At 43.2% G+C, this 22,778-nt stretch overlaps 1 protein-coding gene and 1 pseudogene across 1 annotated transcript in view; one reads left to right on the top strand and one right to left on the bottom strand.

Annotated features, from left to right (window-relative positions):
• Positions 1-22,778, top strand: part of MSN (moesin) — a 72,490-nt gene that overhangs the window by 28,537 nt on the left and 21,175 nt on the right. Inside the window, exon 2 of the mRNA XM_005897421.3 lies at positions 19,840-19,923. Coding sequence (XP_005897483.1) covers positions 19,840-19,923 — 84 coding nt within the window. The remainder of the gene's footprint in view (positions 1-19,839; positions 19,924-22,778) is intronic.
• Positions 7,562-8,491, bottom strand: LOC102282837 (prefoldin subunit 4 pseudogene; annotated as a pseudogene).

The following is a 22,778-nucleotide window of genomic DNA, read 5'->3' as shown; positions in this document are numbered from 1 at the left end:
CCCTTCTGGTATGTGAATGAGCCTTTCAGAAATAGATGGTTAGTAGTCTAAGCTTATTATTTCCCCTCCCCACCAATACCCTTACTTAGGAAGGGAATAGGCTACTGTGTATGATGATCTGGTCCAGTTTTTGATTAATTTTCAGATAAGACTCTTGCTGCCCATCTTCTATGGAAAGTAGAATGTGAAGGAGCTATTGGTTCAGGTTTGAGGTCTTGCAGATAGTGAATGGAGTTACTAGTCTAGTCTAGCAATTAGCAAACTTGTCTGTGAGGCCTGATTTTTTAAGAAAAGGCTTCACATTTTAAAAGCATTGTTAAAGAGAATAAAAGAGGACTATGCAACAGAGACCATATGTGGTCCATAGAAACAGTTTGCCAACCCGTGATACTTTATACTACCAATTTATTATACACCAATTTCTCATAAACTCATAGTTTCTCTTTCTTGAGCCAAGCACACGGTAGGCCTTTGGCTCTTTTGATTTATGACTGAGATGTTTGTAGCTAGCCTCTTCTGTGTTGGATGCTAACTAACAAATCCACTGTATCTCCTTCTGTTGTATACTTGGTGTCTTAGTCACTAGGGGTTAGAATTAGGATTGTATTCTTCTTGGAGGAGAAAGAACTTGAAAAATGATGCTCTCCTCAACCTTTCTCTTCCTGTGAAAGACTTAGCCTTTCATCTCAGATGGCCCCAAATCTTATAAGTAAGCAGCTCCTGTTGATGGTAATTACAGAGATTTGAAAACAAAAATCACAAAAGTCCAAAATTGAATACGACAGGGGATTCTGGAGCTGGGGCTAACTCTTCCTGCTCCTCCCCCTCACACTTCATCCTTGGCTATTTTGCCTCCTAAAATCAAACATAACTTTTTGAGAAGGTGCCTCCTTTGTGTTCTTTCCAGACTATGCCTGAACAGAAGGAATCCTGGGTACTTTTAGAGTAAGATACTGAGACTATCTGTTGTAGGGGTGATATCAGAGTGTAGCTCTTATCCAGACAGGAAGGCATTCTAAGCTCCATCTGGAGCCCTTATATCCAGTGTTCTGGAGATTTGCATTTTGTTAACTGTTGTGTGTTTATGTGGGTACATGCCTATTTGGGCACCCATGCCAATTCTTGCCAAGTGCCTGGGAATGGAGAGAGTATGGTGCCAAGGCTGAGTCATTCTCTTGGAAAAGTCAAGATTATAAGGTGTTGCACCAGATCTGCTTTAGAATGTTTTCTCTTCTCTCTTTTGCTGCCCCTACCCTTCTCCAAACACACCTAGGATTGTAGTTCCCCTGTCTATGCTCCTTTAGACCTGGACAGCTCAACCATTGAGCTTCCTGAGGGGTAACCAGGGCTGCTCCTCCTCTCTCCTTCCCTCCTGTCCCCAAAACCCTACACCTCTACCCAGCAATATAGAAGACTTGTGGAATGGGTAAAGATGTTCTGACTCTTAGGGACTAAAGCATATTTGTGAATCGTCAGTTAATGAGGTTAACTTAAATGGTTTTAAGGTGACAGTTAATGGTGAGCATTCCAAGTAGAGTTGCCTCATGTTTTTCTCATGACTTCTTTGGGAAGGTGTCTGGTCAGTATTGTTCAAGGTGACTTGAAAAAGGAGGATGGTAGCCATAAGATAAATTAAGTGCACCAATTGTATAGAAATATTTTCAACCATTATTTATAGCTGCATGACCCTGAGTAAGGTATTTAGCCTTCTGAATTTTAGTTTTCCATCTTTATTTTTAAAATAATTTTATTTATTTATTTTTGGTTGTGATGGGTCTTCATTGCTGTTCAGGGGTTTTCTCTTGTTGGGACAAATATGATGCACGGGTTTCTCATTGCAGTGACTTCTGTTGTTGTGGAGCACAAGTTCTAGGTGTACAGGCTTCAGTAGTTGTAGGACGTGGGCTCTAGAACCCAGGCTCAGTAGTTGTGGCCCACGGGCTTAGTTGCTCTGTGGCAAGTGAAATCTTCCCGGACCTGGGATCAAACCCATGTCCCTTGCATTTTTAGCCACTGTACCACCAAGGAAGTCTTTCATCTTTAAAATGGAGATAAAAATGATACCCACTTACTTGGAATTCAGGAGAGAGAAAAGAGCTCATGCAGGATGTCTGGCATATTGAAGGTGCTTGATAAAAGCCCTATTTCTCTTAATTTATTTAATTGTATTTTGCTCTCTTTAAGTATTTGAGATAAAATAATTTTAGGACCCTAGTTTAGGCTTTTCCTCTAATTTGTAAATGTGCTCCCTGTACTGTAGTATCTTTCACTGCAGCCTGTTGAGGGGAAACAGTATAAGAATTTTTGTGGGTATATCTTTTGCTCTGCAAAGAACCTCAGCTCTGGGGAGCCTTGAAAGTCCCAATATGAGGGAGTAGGGTAAAGGAGAAGAGGTATTATGAGACCCAGGTTAGATAGGATGGTTGTGGGATGGGTAAAAGAGAGAATGTGCAGAGGGGAAAATGGTTAGAGGAACCCTTACTCAAGAAGGCAAAACAGTTTGTGGGTCCCTGCCCCTTTGCAGAAGCCAGGCAGCCATAGCTGAGGCCCACCCCAGCCCTTGCTGTGCTGGTAGCTTTCACTTCCTGTGTGTGTGTGGTAAGGTACAGGGGGAGGTCTTAATCTGGTCACCCTTTCAGATATGCCTGTGAGTAGACAGGCTTTCTATATAGACTGAAAGTGGGTTGTAATGGGATCTCTCAAGATCTGGAGAGTGGTTCCCCTGAGGTTTGTGGAAGTTAGGATAGGGAGTCCTCATTAAGCTAAGCTGGTACCTTAGTGGGACTGTGCGGGAAAAAAAGCCAGCTTCCAACATGTATCTTGTATATTAGGCCACCTTGTCTGGCTTTGTCTTCAGGGATTTCTGTCTCTGCTTGTGGCACACCCCTCCCCACATCTGATGAACTGCTGTTCAATACTGTGGAAAGGTCTCTAGTGTATTCTCTTCTGATAGTTTCTGGCAAGAAGGTCAGGGAGCTGGGCAAAGAGGCCTTGACCCTTAACTTTGTACTTTTGGGAGGGATTTCACGAATTGGAAATTTTCCTGTGGCATTTGAAGGGCCTACATCGTGTTTCTTTCCTCTGTGTCCTTGTACAGGCTATTTGTCTACCTGGAATACCTTGAGCTTCACTTTCCTTTTAAAATATTTTCCCTGTGAAAATATTTTTATCATTCAGGACAGGTCTGCTCTTTCTCTGGAAACCTGCTCTTCTGCCTTCTCCATTATAGCCTGGGTCCCCTTTATGTTTCCACAGTTCCCTCTGATTACCTCTATCACTGCTTTTGTTGTACAAGAGTATGTGGTACATACTCATACTCAGTCACTGTCATGTCTGACTCTTTGTGACGCCATGGAGTGTAGCCCGCCAAGCTTCTCTGTCCATGGGACTTTCCAGGCAAGAATACTAGAGTGGGTTGCCATTTCCTCCTCTAGCCCATCTTCCCAACCTTGGCATCGAACCCACGTCTACTGTGTCTCCTGCATTGGCAGGTGGATTCTTTACCACTGAGCCACCTGAGAAGCCCTGTGCAACATGGCAATTCCTCATTTACTTACAACCCCTCCCCTACAAGAAATACTCTCACACGCTTACTCATTTACTTTCACATATGTACATGTGCAAACTTTAGAATCATCGTCTCATGGCCTGGTCCATGCTGGGTGTCTTATAACTTAGTGGTGTGTGGAACAAGCATGTGTATATATGTGACTGTCAGGAGTGGAGGTCATTTCTGAAACACCTGACGTAGGTAAGAGTTGGCCCTATTTATTTTTCTAGGCCTTATTAGTATTATAGGTAAAGTTTTGGGCTCAGTTTGGATTATGGAACATTATCTATTGCCTGGGAGGCTGCTGGGTAATTTCTGTAGAGATTGTAGTGGGCCTTTTCCCTGCTGCTATCTAAAGAAAGTAAACCAAAGTTAGGGTAGGGGTGCTTCTTACTCTACCTGAAGAACTCTGATGTATGTATGTATTTGGAGTAAGTGGTTTCATGCATGCTTACCTTAGCATTAAGGGGTACAAAATTTGTAAGTTTCTGGTGGTAGGGGTGCTAAAAACCCTGGTATTGTTGGTTGGGTAAAGTTAAACAGTTTCTACTGGTCTTAATAAATGAGTAGCTGAGCTTGTGGTTTGGAGGGCAAGATGTGGCTTTATCAACTCAAAAAATACAAAGCCACCTTTTAGAGAAGTTATGTTAACTGTGTAGGAACCATAACTAATAAGCTGGATGTCATGTCTCTGTTCTCTTACTGACTGCTCCCCTCACTGTTCCCTAAAACTTTTCTAAAAGAGTCATAGATGCACAGAACTCAAGGGCATTACTTGGGCTCTCTATAACTCTGCTTTTAGGAAGGTGACTATAACAAAAGTGAAGACTGTGGCTACAAACAGAGGTACCCTAGGGCAGGTATGATACCACATGCCACTTTTCAGCCTTTAACACATCCACTGGAAATGGGTGCTAAGAGTTGGTGTTTCCATAAGGATAAATCTTGTTCCTTGATGAGTGCTAGCGTTAGATTGGGCTGCAGATTAGGTGTAAGAAAGCAGCAGGCTGGTTGGGACTGGGGATGATTTGTTTAGGGGTAATTGACCAAGTTCTCCCATATAAACCTAGCCTGGGATTATACTCACTGAAAGTCTGCACTTAGTGAGGCAGCGCTGTGGAATGGCATCTGCCTTCTGATTTCTCACCCTGTATGAATGAGGAGACCCTCCCTGAACATTCAGATGGAGTGTTCAGCCACATTCTTTGCTACTTATAGTCCGGGAAAGGAAGACAAGGAGGAGTCAGGATGTCAGCTGGTTAGAGAGGAGTGAAGGGAAATTGAACAATGAGTGGGCTCAGACTGGTATCCTCTCTCCATTTCTTCCTCTGATCTTGTTGGAAGAACTGTTTCTACTGGCCTGAAGTCATTTTCTTTTACCCAGTGGCCAAAGCACTCTAGGCCCATTAAGACCCTGTGCAAATCACGTTGCTTTAGCAGAAATGTTGATACTGGCATCTAAAATCCATGTGTAGTGAAACTTCAGTGATATTTGGGATCCTTTTAAAAAATTTACTGTAGTTTTGCATTTCCTGGTTCATTGATCAAGGAAGAGCATTGGCATGTTTTCTTTGTTTCCAAACATAGAAGTTGCCAATTTGTGTTTCCTCAGAAAATTCATTTTTCCAGAAGTACTTTGGACCATCACCATCTTTCTGTAGACATGGATCCTCCAGTGTGGAAGATGCCCCCGTGGTTAGCTGGTCACCCTTCCTGTCCTTTTCTGTGAAAGTAGGAGGTTACTGCAGATTTTTCAGCTTGATCAAGCAGATTACTCCAGCTCCCTCCCTAGTCAACCAAAGCCTCCTCCAGGGAGGGGAAGTGTGGTAATGACATTATCTTTCCCCAGGCAGCCACATGTTCTCTGAGAACAGGATGTGGGGAGGGCTGGGCCCCAGTCACAGGGTATGGGGGTGGGCGCGGGAAAGTGGGCTGGTAGTGTGGCCATGTGGGTTGATGCCTGCCTCCTTGGCTTTGAGAGGCATGAAGAGCCCTTCTGTTCTCAAGTGTTAATTCATGTGTACACCCACCCACCCACCCACCTACTCATGACATGTCCGTGTTCTTACTCTAAGAAAGAACTGTAAACACCTATGAGTGAGGACCAGCTCTTCAGGCTGGAGAAACTCAGTGGCAAGGAGTGGGTGGGCTCAGGCAGCCTGCTGTAGCAGCCCATGCCTTGTGACTCTGTAGCCATAGGCCATTTTGGCAAGGTTTTGTCTAGGGAGCTGGGCTCCAGTAGAGAATGTGGTTGCTTTGTTGCTTCTTCCCAGGACCTTGTCAGTCTCCTCCCTACAGATGGGTCTCTAGCACACTGAGGCGATTTTAATGTTCAGTTTGCTTTTGGCCCCGTCCTCTTCTTTTCCCTGCCCCCACTACTTCTGCTGGGGACCTTTGGAGATGTGCTGCCTGGGGTGGGGAAAAGAGGATGTAGCTAGCTTCCTGTGCAAGGGAGGGTGGGGCGCCCGCCTTCCTGCCTGTCTGCCCACCCTCCCAGCTGCCAGTGCTTGAGGAACCGACTGTAGAGTTAAGTTCAGAGTCATCAGAGGCATAGGGGCTCTCTGGGGCATAGGGATGAGGCTTTGTTCTTCTTGGTCTCTCTTTACAGTTCTCCACCAACAGGGATTGCTGGGCTCCCTTTTTCTAGAACCACAAGGCAAAAAAGTACTTTTAGGCACCAACTGGTCCAACCATCTCATACCACAGATAGGGAAACTGAGCCCCAGGGAGTCTTTAAGTCCTCTAAAGAATTGGTGGCAGAGTTGTGTAGAATTTTACAAGGTTAGAACTGAAGCTCCTTCCCTTTCCCAAGCTGCTGGTCCAGTGGTTGGCAAACTGTATTTGGCCAAGCTGCTTGGGGTAGCCTTCCTTTGACCAGAACAATTCTACTTTTATGTACATTATATCTTGAAATTTCATGTGATTTTCTGTTTGGGAAAGTGAAGAGGCAGGAAGCTGCTGAAAAAACAAATAAAGTTGAAAACGACTGATCAAGACCTACCCAGTACAATTGGTCACACTCTGACCTAAGAGGAAGGGACTGTCTCAAGATCACTGGTCCACTGTTCCTGGCTGATTGCTTCCAGCTAATAGTGTGGCTCCCTCGACTATAGGAAAGATTGTTCCCATCCTGTGTTGCCTTGATCTTCTCCCATCCCAAGGAGACCCCCTCTTGAAGCACCCTGAGACAAGAGGTGCTGCTGCTACTGCTAAGTCGCCTCAGTTGTGTCCGACTCTGTGCGACCCCATAGACGGCAGCCCACCAGGCTCCCCCATCCCTGGGATTCTCCAGGCAAAAACACTGGAGTGGGTTGCCATTTCCTTCTCCAATGCAGGAAAGTGAAAAGTGAAAGTGAAGTCGCTCAGTCCTGTCTGACTCTTAGCGACCCCGTGGACTGCAGCCTACCAGGCTCCTCCGTCCATGGGATTTTCCAGGCAAGAGTACTGGAATGGGTTGCCACTGCCTTCTCCAAGACAAGAGCTAGAGGCCATTAAATTTATTGGATGAAATAAATGATAGCAAGTAAGCCTTTGGAAGGACCTTCTTGCAACCTTAAATAAGAGAAAATTGGGAGGGCAAAGTTCCAAGTTCGGGGGACCTGGGTTCTAGTCCAGTCTCCTTTACACTTGGACAAAGTGCCATTTGCCTCACTGAACCTCCATTTCTCCTGTCTATAAAATAGTGCTGATATGTACTCTGCCTTTTGTACAGACTTGAGTTCAGCAAGAGAATGCATGTGGACAAGTGTCTTTTTTTTATTGCTTAACTGATTTTAATAACATGACATAAAACTCTTACACTTGATACAATTGTTATGTAAAATACATAGATGAATACTGTCTTCTTTTAAAAATATAAAATAAACAAGACATGAAAGTAGGCAAATTTCCATTAAGTGAATGAAAAAAGTTTTAAAAGTTTTGCTTTCCATATCATTTGAAGAAGGGAAATTATCATTTTAAACAATATTCAAGTTTATTAAACAGATTTTTTTAAGTTTTATAAAATGTTTACCTTTCATCACCTTCAAGGTTTATGTTACTCCCAAATTTTGCATGTAACTGAACTTTTCAAATCTGCTAATACCTGCTGAATTGATTCCACTATGGATTCTAAGGTGTCAGTTTCTTTTTTTTTTAATTTAAATTTATTTATTTTAATTGGGAACCAATACAATATTGTAAGGTGTCAGTTTCTTCTTGCAAATTTTTATTTACTTCTGCTAACATTTCTTGTGTTTAGAATGGCTAATGAAAACATTACCAGTCTGATAAGGTATCACTAAGCAGTCATCTGTAAGCATGATATCCTCACAAACATCTTCTAAATTTTGGAGTTATTTCTTTTTTACTTCTGTTTATTCCTTTAGTTCTATGATTCTACTTGTATTCTGTGCTAATTTGTGTATTGTAAGACTGACATCTGCAACCACCTTCTTCATGGTGGCTGCCATCTTGGGCATCTTGAGAGTCCCTAGCCTGTCCCCAACTTCAACCTGTTCACATCTGTATGCAGATACAAGGCTTGCTCCTCCCTCTAGAGCCCACACTGTCCGTCATATATTTGTAAAAACATCTTAAGAAAGTGCTGTGGTTTCCTTTGTAACTTTCCAACCCATTCCCTGATCTACTCCAGTGTCTCTCCTCTCTTGTTGGCTTCATGTCACAACCCTGGGCTCTGTACTCCTTGCTTTCCTTGGTGGTACATACACCAAGTGCACTTAGGTGCCCTTGTTTGGCCATTAGTTGATGGAGGAGCCCTTTGGGTCAGCAACCTTTTTTGTTGATAAGAGGGACTTCTTACTCCCCTGGAGAGCTGGTAGGAAGGTCTAGGATGTGTTGCTAGTTAGAACTGGCTCTTGTCCAAGGTCATGCAACTAAAAGATGGTAGTTGCTTCCCTTCATTGAGACTCAGTTTTCTCATTTTTAAAATGGGCCTACAGATGCTTCCTTTATATGTACTGATAAATTTTTCACAACAGACTCTCTGGTGAAGCCATGATTTGTACGGTTTACCAACCCCAATGGTATAAATACTCTCACCACTTGTTGTTCAGTCACTCAGTTGTGTCCAACTCTCACCGTGGCCAATTTCAAACTACCAACACAGGGTCCTTGAAGGAGGACTTATACAGAGATCAGCTCTAGTGTAAGTTGGTTCCAGTGCACTGTTATTGATTGCACCTATCTGAGAGTCCCTAGCCTGTCCCCAACTTCAACCTGTTCACATCTGTATGCAGATACAAGGCTTGCTCCCTAAGTTCCCACAGCATCTAGGAAAAGGAGAGTATCATTTAAGGTCTGCTCCTTGCCTAAGATTTTGATTGAGGCTCTAATTAGAGTATTTTTGATCAATGTTGTTGGGCTGCTGAGGTATTTGTACCAGTTGTTTCCTTCCTCTGTCTAATTCTTAACTAGATGGGAAGATAGTGGAAGGCTCTGGACAATGGCCTGAGGGTTTGGTCATTCCAGAAAGCACTCAGCTTTCTGTTTGAAATCCCAAAGCCTATCCTCCCTCTCCTGCCTGTAGAGCCTGCTCCTCTGGGTTCTAACCTGAAGGTCCCAGCTATGAGGATCTCTGGGCTAGAAAGTATTTTGGAGGACTGGAGATCTGGTCTGACCTCTCATCTCATCTCAAGAGAATCTATGCTAGGTGATGTTTCTTTAAACTTCCCAGAGGATAAGAATCACCTGGGACAAAACTACTGCTTTCCTAGCTCTTCCTCTGAAGTATCTTTTTCAGTAAGCTTGGAGTGGGGTCCAGGAATCTAGGTTTTTAAATTAGTGCCCCAAATGATTCCCAGCAGTTAAGTTTGGGAAATACCACATTGCCACTGCACAATCCTCTGCCACGTGGGTGTCATTTTGTCCATTTTGCAGGTAGGAAGATTGAGAGATCATGGCTTGTTTTTGGCAAAGCTCGATCCTGCCCTCAGGTTTTTAGAGTACATAGCTATGTTCCTTCTACAAGAGAGGAATTACTTTAGTATGTAGAGAAATTGCTTTAGTATATAGAGAAATTACTTTAGCCCCTGATCTTTTGTAGAGGTAAGCTGCATTTAACTCTGGAGAACCATTTTCACTAGGGCCACTGGCCTAGATGTCTCTGTAGTTACTGCTATCTACTTGGCTTTGTTTCCCTTCAATCGAGGATCCCTCTGCCCATATTGACTGTTGACACTAGTCCTTGAGAGGCTGTATTCCATGCCAGAGGTTCCCAAATTTGGCTGGGCCTTAGAATTATCTGAAGCTCTTAAATTCTGATGCCAGGGCCCTGCTTCTTATATAATAATAAACCATGATCTCTGTGGGTAGGGCCAGGAAATCTGTCTTTAAAATTTTTCCAAAGTGATGCTGATTAGCCTATCTACAGACCCAGTTTGTGATTTTTCTGGATACCAGCTGAAGGAGTTTGGACGTTTTGGTGGGTTGTGTTGGAGGGCTGGAAACCTGTGTATATTAATGGGACATAATTAGAGAAAATGGCAAGGCAGAGCCTAGGATGAGGAAAGAAGAGCAGGTATCCTTTAAAAGGACAAGGTAGCCTAGGTGCTCTGTTGTGTTCTGCCTCACTTCAGGGCTCTGATTCTTGAGGGGATATCCCTATCCCTCCCAAGAGAGAAAACATTTAAAATAATACAAGGATGTGTGTGTTTCTGCCTGATATGCATGGCTTCAATTGTCTAACCAACTAGAAATCTAATCATATTTTAGAGTTTCCCCCAAAATCAAAGGGCCCTTAGGCTAGAAGGGCCCTCTGCAGGTTTTCTTGGCAACCCATAGCCCTTTTGTGTAGTCAAACCGGCTTTTAGTTCAAATTATTCTGGAGCGATTGAATATTTGTAATAACATGGCTAAAAATGGAGGCGCTAGTAATCATCACATTCTACTTATGATATGCCAAGTACTTTCTTGTCTGTTATTTTTAACTTAAATCTCCCAATAACCCTGTTGTGAGGTTGATATTATTAGGTTCATTTTTATATATTAGAAAACTGAGTTCTAGAAACAGGAAGGTAAGAGAGACTCTAAAGCATCTTTCAGCTGTACCAAGATTTATTTCTCAAAGAACTAAGACCATTATTTCTAGGATGAGGACTCCAGTTTTGTGAGTCCCCTAGATGCCAGGTTTGACTGTTGGCATACCAGCAAGTTTGGCAGGAAGCCAATCATAGCTTAGCTCTGGGACGGAAAACAGAGCTTTTTTTTTTTTTAATATTGGAGTATAGTTGACTACTATATATAAAATAGACAACAGTGTGCTAGTTTCAGGTGTACAGCAAAGTGAATCACTTATATCCACTCTTTTAGATTATTTTCCCATATAATTCTTTACAGAGTATTGAGTGCTATATAGTAGTGTGTGTGTGTGTGTGTGTGTGTGTGTGTGTGTGTGTACGCATGCACTCAGTTGTGTCTCTTTGTGACACAACTGTAGCTCGCCAGGTTCTTCTGTCCATAGGATTCTTCAGGGAAGAATACTGGATTGGGTTGCCATGCCCTCCTCCATGGGATCTTCCCAACCGAGGGACTGAACCCAAATTTCCTGCATCTCCTGCATTGGCTGGTGGATTCTTTACCACTGCGCCACCTGGAAAGCCCATATAAGTAATGTATATATGTTAATTCCAATCTCTCAATTTATCTCTACCCCTTCCTAATAACCATACATTTGGAAAATAGAGCTTTTTTATTTAGCTGGAAGCCTCCTCTTGCCCCTACATAGTTGACTGATCCTGTCTTCAGCAGTTTTTAACACAGGACAGGGCAGAAAGCCCATGAGTAATGGATGGAATCCAAGCTGATTCTTAGGTCAGCTCCAGTGCCCTTCAGAGCTGGGATGCTGGGGGTTGCTGTGGTGTGTTTCTGAGCAGAGAGAATAGAGCCCTCTTCTGGTGTTCTGCATAACTAGTGTCTCCAGGCAGCTGCAAATGGTCTGTGTTTAAGTCTATAAATACTTCTTGTGAAACTTGTAGGCAGGAAGCTGGGTTAAGCAGGAAACTGATGCTATTGACTGAAGCCCTGCTGGGTGTGGCCCCAGAGAGAGGCTTAATCCATGTGAGAGACTTATTAATGTTAGGCCCTCTTTCCTTTAAATTCAGTGGCTTCAAAGTTTTATGAGAATTGAAGAATCTGTTGTTCTTGGCTACCTGGATATAAACCCATTCCTCCAATTCCTTGCCTCTTTCCCTGCTGTGTCATCTTCACCCTCTGTACCTCCCTGCTCTGTCCCCAACCTCCAGCTTGGGTCTTGGCTGTACCTGCTGCCAGAGACCTTCCCAATTAATTGCTATTTGTTTTAAAAAGAAGCTGTCCTAAAACAGGAGACCTTTTAGTTTCCTTCCTTGTGGTTATAAAAGGTTTAGTCTCTCTAGAATGAGTGATGGTGAATGTATCAGAGCCTAAAAGTTAGGCTTTCCCTCGGTCATAAACTAGACTTCCATTCAGTGTCCACTTAGAGTTTTTAATGGAAGCAAGCTGGTTCTGCCTTCTCCACATAGTCTTTTCAGCTCAACATCCTGATTTGTCTACTGTTTTCTAAGTGCTAGGGTGTTTCTATTGCTTATTATGGTCAGTGGATCAAGAGCAAGGCTTTTAATCCTTGCTCTCACACTGTCCAGCGGCTGTGTGACCCTAGGCCAATGCTTCCCCTTCTTTGGACCTCAGTTTCCTCAGCTGCATATTGTAGAATTTGAATCAAGTGATCTCTGAGGTTCCTTTCAGGTCTGATAGTTGGGGATTCTGGATTATTTATTCTCTTGGAGAATAGGGATGAGAAATTCAGAAGGGTTTATTCTGAAGGAGCCAGATGAGGTTCTAGGATGAGTAGATTGAAATCTTGAGGAAATTTAAAGAGGAATGGTCATGCTAAGGAGCGTATGGGACAGAACCCTGTGCCTAGGAGAAGAGATGAGTTAGGGTAGGGGGTAGGGGTATGGTTTGGCTGAGCTGATTTTGAAAATAAGTCCTGGAGTTAGGTATAAATGGTGAGGAGCTAGTTTCCTTCCGGACCTTAATGTGTTGAGAGGCAGAGGGGAACTCTACCTCGGTCTCAGGTTAAGCAAAAGGCTGTGCAATTAAGGCTGGATTAATAAGAAAGCTGTAGCTTGCTAAAGTTTCTGATTGTTTATCTCCTTTTTAGCTTTGGTCTCTGTCCTGAGCTCTCCTCACATAGCAACAATGTAATTATGTTCTCATTGTTAACAAAGGTTAGTTTTGTTTGAGGTTGCTCCCCCAAATATAACTGGGCAAGTAACACCCAGGGTCCAATATGCCCTTGTCTCCCAGTTGAAGTGATTCTTAGGGAAGGTGACTGGGTCAAAGCAAGTTAAAGGGAACCATTGTCTCCCATGCCCTTTGCAGCAGTTGGAGTAACTAATCGGAGAAGGCAATGGCAACCCACTCCAATACTCTTACCTGGAAAACCCCATGGACGGAGGAGCCTGGTAGGCTGCAGTCCATGGGGTTACGAAGAGTTGGACACGACTGAGCGACTTCACTTTCAGTTTTCACTTTAATGCATTGGAGAAGGAAATGGCAACCCACTCCAGTGTTCTTGCCTGGAGAATCCCAGGTACAGGGGAGCCTGGTGGGCTGCCGTCTGTGGGGTCGCACAGAGTTGGACATGACTGAAGTGACTTAGCAGCAGCAGCAGCAGCAGCAGCAGCATTAAAGGTATGGGTGTGCATGGGGTCCAGGTGGTCTCCTTTCTAGAACCTACTGGGGAAAAGCATGGCATAGGAAGAGTTAACCCTAGGCAGGTTTTGCTCTCTGTGTTAAGTAAGGGTCTGGAAATGGGCAAGAAGAGGTCAGAACAGATAACTGTACCACATCCCACTTCCAAGTCCACGGGAAGAGGCTGAGTTGCTGGGAAGTGAGTGAGTCAGTGGAGAAGAAGGAGGGGAAGGGAGAGGGGGAGAATGCCTCCTAGGCTAGAGATTAAAAGCAACCCTTGTTTTACCCCTTATGGAAAACAGATGCTTGAGTCAGTGCTGTCATCTCAAGAGCCAAGACAGACCAGGCCCTGCCCTGCTCTGGCTCTAGTTCTGGCAGCAGGAAATGGTGGATGCTAGAGCCTAAATAATGGTGAAAGGCAAATTTGAGTCACAATGTAGTGACTGCCCTCTGTCCATGGAAGAGACTGAAGTTCTGGGGTTGCCCTAGTAGGGCTCATCCTACCTCTGGCCACACTTTTGCACTTACCTTTGCCTTCTCTATAACGGCAATGCCACTGAAAGCCCAGAGGACTTGGGCCTTTGAAGAATGGGGAGGTGGCAGGTGAGAGGTGAGGTCATTGAGCTCAGACTCAATTGGGCTGACTCACAAGCTCTGCCCTGGCAAGGGGGCCTTCCCAAGTAATGCTTCACAGATGTGCCCAGGTTCCCTTGTACCAGAGTGTTTGGGCCTTAGCCAAAACAGTTGCCAAGGCATTGTCTGAAGTCAGCAGTGAAATCAGCATGACCAGAGAGGTAGGTGGAGTCAAGGATGGTGCTCTGGAATGTCCAGAAGGCCTGTCTTTACCACTTGTTGGCTGAGTAAATGTGGTTTCAGTGATGTTAAGTTAGACTGTGAGTGAAGGGGCTTGGCGCATTGTTGTTAACATAGTTTGTTCGTTTCCATCTTTATGTTACCTGCCTCTTTGTTCATCAGTTTCCTTATTCATGATGTGGGGTTGGTAATGCCAGTTCCTTCTAGCATACAGGTCCATTGTCCAGACAAGTCAGTTTATTTGACTGTCTCTGCTTTGTCCTCTGCGTGTGTGCATGCTCAGTTGTGTCTTGACTTGTTGTGACCCCATGGACTGTAGCCCACCAGGCTCCATTGTGCATGGAATTTTCCAGGCAAGAATATTGGAGTGGGTTGCCATTTCTTCCTTCAGGGGATCTTCCCGACCCAGGAATTGAATCCACATCTGTTGCATCTCCTGCATTGGGAGGCGGATTCTTTACCACTGCACCACCTGGGAAGCCATCCTCCAAATTCCTCTCTGGTAAAGAGCCATATTGTAGTTCAGTAACATGGAGCAAATGAGAGGAGACTTTGCCCCGATCTCCTCTCTGTGGCCCAGCTACTGCTCATGTGGGTACTCTTGGCCCTAGGAAATGAGAGAGTTCCTTATTTGAAGTTGGCCAGGTCTAGAGGGCAAAGTTCCCCAGCTGTTGCTGTCAAGGCAGAGGTAGGTAGTTATTTTCTTTTCTAGGCCAGCCAACTGGGGACACAGGAGAGATCCAGTTTGTTGAGGGCTTTGGATGATAGACTACTGAGATGGGCTATAGACCAATGAAGGGCTTGCTTGGGAATTGTCTGTATTCCATTTTTCAATAAGTAACAGTGGATTTATTGTTCTTGGGCTAGGGGTGGGTGGGCTAGTGTATATGAGTGACACCCCCCCCCACCACATCCAGACTCTTTCTGTTCCGTAAACCCTAAATGATTTCATGAAACACAGTTTTCAAGGACAGGCTTAGACAGGGCCTTAGTTCTTTACTGGGGACCACATCTTGAAATACTCTCTCACCCAGGCCAGCTCATCCATTCCCGCTGAGCTGTGGGGCTGCCTGGGAACTTTCTGCTGACTTTGGAGGCTTTATTTTCAGGTTCTTGCCTTTCAAGCTAGACTACCCTCCTCTCTTCATTGATACTGAAGAGGCCAGGCCCAAAAGGAAGGCAGTGGGTGCCCACTTGTGTGAGCATCCTGTGTGGCAGTGGATCTGGGCCTGCAGCTCCTTGTACACATTTGGGTCCCAGATTACTGTTAAGGAAAATGAGAGATTTTCTTTGATCACCACTCCTGCCCTATACCTATCACCTTCAGCCCTGGTCATGCTATTACCCTTGCTACCCCTACTGCCAACACACTGAAAATCAGGAGAACACAGACCCATGATCCTGTCTTCAAGACTCACATTTTATTCTGAGTTGAGTGGTGGCAAGAATAGAAGTCCCTTTGTGTTGTGTTTGCTTTTCTTCCTAATTTTTTAAACCTAAGATTTTTTATCTCCACAGTGAAGTTCAGGGAACCACAGGCTGCTTTCCCTTGAGATACAGCCACAGTGGAATGACAGAAACTCTGAGCAGGGATTCTGGAGACATAGGTTCCAGTTTAGTTTCAACTGGACAGCATCAGATTGAAGGAGAGCTCTTTCTTGTTCTGGGGCAATGCTCTATATATGATACAGGAAGCATGAACAGTTCTAGCCTCTCTGACATATTTATCCCTAACCCAGACTGAGTTCTTTTCTACCAGTTGATTTATTTAAGAAACATTTATAAACAAATATTTCAGTTAAATATTTGGAGTTATGGGCCAGCCCCTGAAGATGGTAGATTGGTATGACTCCTTTCCATCTACCTTCCTGGCCTCTGTGCCCACTCTTCACCTTGCAGGCCTCATTTACCCTGGAGGAGCTCTGAATCCTTGCATCTCTGTCTCCTTTGGGGCCATTGCATTGTGTCTCTTTCTTTACCTGGGACATTTGGGTGCTCTTCCCCCCAACTCTCACATTCTCCCTTTTTCAAAATTCTTATCTTTAGATACCCTGCAAATACCACTTTGAACTGTGGTTCTGTATTTCTACAAAAAAGTTTCTTCTGTTCTGGTATGGTACTTCTCAGGGTTTCCCTTGTATGTAATAATTTCCCTGTTATTCAGTAAGTCCTTAGGGTCAGAGACTGATTCTATAGCTCTACTGCAACCATAGTTCCCTAAACATAGTATTCCATTAATATTGGGTAAACTGAAATAAATTTATAGAGAGCTCCTTAACCTGGAGTCCTTGGGCCTCCATGAAATCTATGGGTATAATTTGAAGTGGGAAGGATCTATGAAGATGGATGGAGGAAAATTTACATATTTGTTTTCACTGACTTCTCACTAAAATTTAACCCTTCTTTCAGTTATGAATTTAGGCCAAAAAAAGGCAGTACCTGTGACTTTGTCACCAGAGGAAATCTAAGATACTTTGATATTACAGTTTAGTTACTATAGATTTTTCAGAATATCATTTATGCTGAAGACAAGATTGAAATTACAGTAGTAATAACTAATAAGAACCAGTGTTAGGTAATTATATAATATAATAATGAAGAAGTACATATTAAATTTTGGTAACTATTTCAATGTAATTGGTCTCTTTGTATCTACTTTATTTCATGCATTTACAAATTTCTGAGAAGGCAATCCATAGACTTCACCATACTGCTCAGAAAGGTCCGTGGCACAAAAAAGTCAAGATGTAAAATGTTCCCATCTCTGAGTCTGTATACTGTGCTATATCTATCTCTTGTATCTCCTTGCTTAGTACTGTTCATTTAGCCAATATCTTGTGAGTACCCACTGAGTCTTAGGTACTAGAGAAAGTGAAAGTGAAGTCGCTCAGTAATGCCCAACTCTTTGCGACCCCATGGATAGTAGCCTGCACCAAGCTCCTCTGTCCATGGGATTTTCAAGGCAAGAGTACTGGAGTGGGTTGTCATTTCCTTCTCTAGGGAATCTTCCCAACCCAGGGATCAAACCCAGGTCTCTCACATTGTAGACAGACACTTTACCATCTGAGCCACCAGGGAAGTCCCTAGATACTAGAGAGGTAGCTCTAATTAAGATAGAAGCCTCAAAATGAGGATTAAATTTCTCAGTATACTAAAAGGGCTGTTGTCCCTTTTCTACTTTTTATCTGCCAAGTCATTGGTGTTTTGAGGGCTCCCCTAACTCAGCTCAAGTGTGATTTAAGGCTAGATATTGAAGCCAATATGGATGTGAGAGTATGGATGTATGGATGTGAGAGTTGGACTATAAAGAAAGCTGAGCACAGAAGAATTGATGCTTTTGAACTGTGGTGTTGAAGAAGACTCTTGAGAGTCCCTTGGACTGCAAGGAGATCCAACCAATCCAGCCTGAAGGAAATCAGTCCTAGGTGTTCGTTGGAAGGACTGATGTTGAAGCTGAAACTCCAATATTTTGGCCACCTTATGTGAAGAGCTGACTCATTTGAAAAGACCCTGATGTTGGGTAAGATTGAGGGCAGGAGGAGAAGGGGACGACAGAGGGTGAGATGGTTGGATGGCATCACCAACTCAGTGGGCAAGAGTTTGGGTAGATTCCAGGAGTTTGTGATGGACAAGGACGCCTGGCGTGCTGCAGTTCATGGGGTTGCAAAGAGTCGGACACGACTGAGCGACTGAACTGAACTGAATTGAAGCCAAATTCTAGTCCATTGGGCCTCATTCTCCCTACCTTATGAGGGTCCATTATATGGAGGTCACTGGATTGGCAGGGAGCCTAGGTAACACTGAGTCAAAGTGACTAATCTTGCCTGCTGTCTCTCACTGGGGTACTTGCCTTACTTGTTCCTGCCTTCATGGCCTTTCCTGTCCCATTGTCAATCCTGAAATAGATTTCCTCCTTGGCTCCCTGGTGAGATTTATTTACAAAATTGTTCCCCAGGCCTGGTCCTCATCAGAATTGTTTAGCTGGCAAAATTGCTGTCTGGCCCCCTCTTTCCCACTAGCTGACCCCTGTGCTCAGGAAAAGCCCATAGGTATTAAAGACTCATAAGGCTTAATGTTTTAGCTACTCCATGGGGATTTGTATCTTTGGCAATTCTACTTTTATTCCCCTCCAACAGAATAAGTAATATGTGAGCATCCTAGAAATGTAGATTAGTTTTCTTTTTAATTTAAAGAAGGGAGGATGCATTCATAAGATCACTACCCAAAAACCAAGACTGACAAGTACTTGGGTATGATTCCAATAACCTCTCTTTGAATACTTTTTTATAAAATTGAGCTCATGAAATCTTGTTGCTTACTCTTTCTTAATATTACTGAGGTGTTTTATGTGGGCATGAAATAATCATTATGCATATTTTATTTGACCACGTGACAAGCCATCATATGGCTATATCATATAGATTACCTAAGCAAAATGTCCAACAACTAAAAAACTTAATCTTTGGAGGTTCTAAAGGGAGGAGATATATATATATATAACTAAAGGGAGGAGATATATATATACCTATGGCTGATTCATGTTGAGGTTTGACAGAAAACAACAAAATTCTGTAAACCAATTATCCTTCAGTTAAAAAATAAATGAAAAAACCTTAATCTTTGGTTTCTTTTAATAGAGGCATTTTACACTTCGATGTAAGAGAGATTTGACATGTTGGCTTAAATTGTGAGACTTGGACTTAGATCTGAATTCAAACCCTGTCTTCCCCACTTACTAGCAAAGTAACTTTAGACAAATATCTAAGTCTTCATGCCCAATGTGGAGATATCCTGTTTCACAGGATGATTATGATTATTGGGATAGTACATATAAAGTGCCTAGTGAGTAGTGAGTCTTCATACATGAAAGCCGCTGCTTATTGTTACTGTTAATACTATTACCACTGCTACCAAGTTTTCAGCCAAAGAATCCTATCTCTACTGATGAAATATCAGCTATCATTGACTTTGGCTAGATGATCTATTCCTAAGAGTAGAGGGTGCTTTTTCTAGTACGTATGAAATACTTTGTGTTTCCATCTGGGCCTGTCCCTGTCCCTTTTCCCTCTGCTTACTTGGCTTTGGTAGCACCTCTGTCCTGCTCAAACCTATCTCTGTTGAGGGCCCTTTCCTCTCTTGTGCCTAGGGAAACCAGTGAGACATATATACAGGAAGTGTTAACAATGCAAGACAGTATATAGAACCATAGACATCAGCACTGAAATGGCTATTGGAGATTGCCTAGTATAATTGACAAACTCCATCTCCTGCACTCCTGCCCTTGCACAGGTGAAGGGAACTAAGGCTCAGGAATGGGATAAGATTTATTCAAGGTTGTAGAGTAAGTCAGTTATGGTGCTAGGCTTGGAATCCAGTGTTCTTTATCCTGCCCTTAACTTGCCTCTATGAAGACCAGTGCTGTAGATAATCCAGGCTATAGATCGGAGGTGGGGAGAGAATGCTGTGGGCTTGGAGCTGGCTGATGTAGGTGGAGAAGGCTTCCTGGAAGAAGTATAGCCAACATTTGTTTCCTTTTGATAATAGGTTTATTTGCATTCATTTATTTTCCTCTTGATAAGCACTGCCTTGTAGCAGTGGGGGGTTTGTCTTCAGTAAACTGGTTGGGAGCAGAGGGCTAGGTTACTGTTTGTTTTAATGGTCTCCCTTCCTTCACACCAGTATCTAAATTCCATAGGTTCCTGCACCTTAGTTTCTTCTCCTGTGGTTGGACAGAGACTTATCCCAGGCTCTGTTGAGCATCAAGCCAAACAACTGACTTATCTCCTTTGATCTAATCCTAGATCAATGTGCGTGTGACCACCATGGACGCTGAGCTGGAGTTTGCCATCCAGCCCAACACCACCGGGAAGCAGCTGTTTGACCAGGTAAGGGAGGACTTATTGCTTCTTAGCCTCCTACTTCTCCCAATAGCTTCCACTTTCCCCAAAATGCCCACTTTTGAGGAATCTCTTCTCCTACTCACTCCTCCAGCAGAGGTCAAAACAAAGGCTGACCTCAGCCTTAATGAAGTAGGCAAATTTTAACTCTGGAAGCCTATATCTTGGATGGCCCCAATCAGTCCTATCCTTGGGGCTAAACATGGGAGAAAAGAGAAGCAAGTAGGGTATGACTGTGCTAGATACTTTAAAAATGTCAGCAGGCAGAGCCCTTCTCTCAACTCTGAAAGATATGTGATTCTTCTCTGATTTAACAATGAGGCTCAGAAATTAAATAATTTTATTGCACTCAGTTGGTATCTGCCTGGGATTTGAACCCCACATTCTTGTCACTGTACAACATGGCTTCTGTCACTTGGTTTTTCTTCCCACTAGAAGGAAACCAACATATTCTCCCTGTAGTAGTGTGCTCTATGTACATTTCCCTCAAGGAATATTGGGACTTAAGATACCACAGTGGGTGAGAAATGCAATAAGAGGATACCTCAGCTCCTATAAACTTGACATGGAGATAATACTGAAGTAGTCATCCCCATCTACAATCCAAAGAATGTCCCTTCATTGTGAATCACCATTGTCAGAAAGGATGTGCTATATAACAGCCAGGTGGGGGCCATAGAATCCAAAGGAATGTGCCTTTTGTGACCAGACTTCCAGGAGTAAAAATGGGGCTCTCATTTCCAGAGACTGGAATCCCTCCAGACAGGCCATTATCCTACTTCCACACCAGCCTCTGGCGAGGTGAGAGTCTGACATTGTCCTGGATGTTGGGACCACATGTCCCCTTAATGGATTTTCCATGCCCTCCTGCTTCCCTTTCTCCTTTGCTCTCTGTGTACTTCTGCTGTCGGAGCTTACCCATACTTGGGAAGGGAAAGGAGGAAAGAGATTATATTCAAATAAGATCATTCTATTACTATGAATACATCTGACTGGTGAGAGGAGAGGATGGAGATGGGCATGGTACAGGGCTGTTTTCCATTCAGATCTCTGTGTAAAAAGAAGGAAAGTATGGCTAGAAATGTGAGACAGTTTGGGCATGTCTCCTGAGTCCCTGATGTCATATGGTAGAGTACGAAAATTGCTGTCTATGGCTAATACAGATGAAAGTTAACATTTTGTCAAGGGCTTCCTGTATGTCAGGTACTATGCCAGGCATTTTGTAAACCATATCACTTGACTATCACAAAGCCCTGTGAGTGCAGGGATTAGTACTAGCCCCATTTTACAGATGAGGAAACAAAAATCTTCATATTCTTAGCTAGGCCCTGGGAAAATTTATTGAACCTTTTTGGGTTAGTAGTCTCATTCCCCCACCACGTCCCCCACCCCAACCAAAGTGCATCTAATGTCTACCTCACAGACTTTTTGTGAGATTATGAAAGAGTCTATTATTTGTATCTCACTTGCTACCCAGTGGCTTGTAAGGATATATAAAATTCAAAAGGATAAATTAAAATAGGTGAGAAAGACTATAAGAAAGTGCATATAGAGAAGAGTGTTATGTGAAGCATCTGACGTATAATAGAGATGTAATAAATGATAGCTGTCAAACACCGTGACACTTCTTGTCTGATTAATCAGATAGAGTTGAGAGATCGGCTTGAAGATCCTCAGCATATGTAACTGGATTTAGCTGGAACTTGCTTCTTCTCTGGAGTTTGTTTTGTATCAAATGTTGTAAGGTAGTCATTGATATTTAATTTGAGAAAGTAAAAATTAGAGGAACATTTAAACACACATTTACTACAATTAATGTACTGGCATTCATATAGTTCACAAGTGATTACAATGCTAATCTTGAATATGACATTGCATTTTGATTATATTAAAGTTTTGCCTTCTTTTGCATGCAGGTTTTATGTTGGAAAGCTTATAAAGGGATAGCCTAGTGAACTAGAAAGGGCACTAAATAGAAAGTTAGAAATTTTGGGCCTTATGGCTGGCTCTACCACTAACTCTCCTGATACCTTACACAAACCTTTCCCCTCTTTGTGCTTCAGTTTTCCCATCTGTACAGTATCTAACTGATACCTCAAATCTGGTTATCTCTCAGAAATTTATGGCACTTATTTCTGTAATCCATATTTGTTCTTTCCCATTTCTAACCCCACTATTTGGATTTCAGATGACCCCTTTCTGTAAAAAGGAAGGAAATGCTTCACTTGAGTATGATTTGCAGTTGGCATATACCAGGGAGTGGGGAGGGCAAAGCTGCCTGACAGCAAGGACAACTCTTCCTGTATAGGCTTCTTACTGTCCCTGGGACAAAAAGGAGAAGGTATCCATACCATAGGTAGGCTGTTGGGCCCTTTGCTTCAGACGGGAATATCATTCTGGGCAGCAGCTGTAGAGAGGAGAGTATGAGCCAATGTGAATTTTATAGTCCAGATAGGAACCAGAGGTTCCCTCAACCTCTGCCCAGACTCATTTCCAGAGTTCTATGCCTAATCTCTCTCAAGTAAATGACACCATCCCCTGCCTTCAACACTGGGGTCTTTGTCCATTTGCATTGGATGGGGTAACTGTGGAGGGTGAGGAAGGTATAATTTAGAGACTAGGGCAGAAAAATCTTTGAACAAAGAAGTTTATTAACTTCAAAAAGCCACAAGGCCAGGTTATTCTTTGTTAGTGTTTGTTTGGTTTGCGTACTATGGATGTGGTTCTGAGGGAAGCCCATATGGTAGGGATTCTTGGCTGGATTGGTGTGCTAGTTCTGAAAGCTACTACTTCCCCAGAAAAGCCCTTGCGAAACTTGAATCTTTCATATGGTTAGAGACAGG

Source organism: Bos mutus, chromosome X, assembly GCF_027580195.1.
Source record: "Bos mutus isolate GX-2022 chromosome X, NWIPB_WYAK_1.1, whole genome shotgun sequence".
In the NCBI taxonomy this organism is placed as follows: Eukaryota; Metazoa; Chordata; class Mammalia; order Artiodactyla; family Bovidae; genus Bos; species Bos mutus.
The sequence above is the reverse complement of the archived record's forward strand: the minus strand, read 5'-3'. Positions and strand labels throughout refer to the sequence as shown.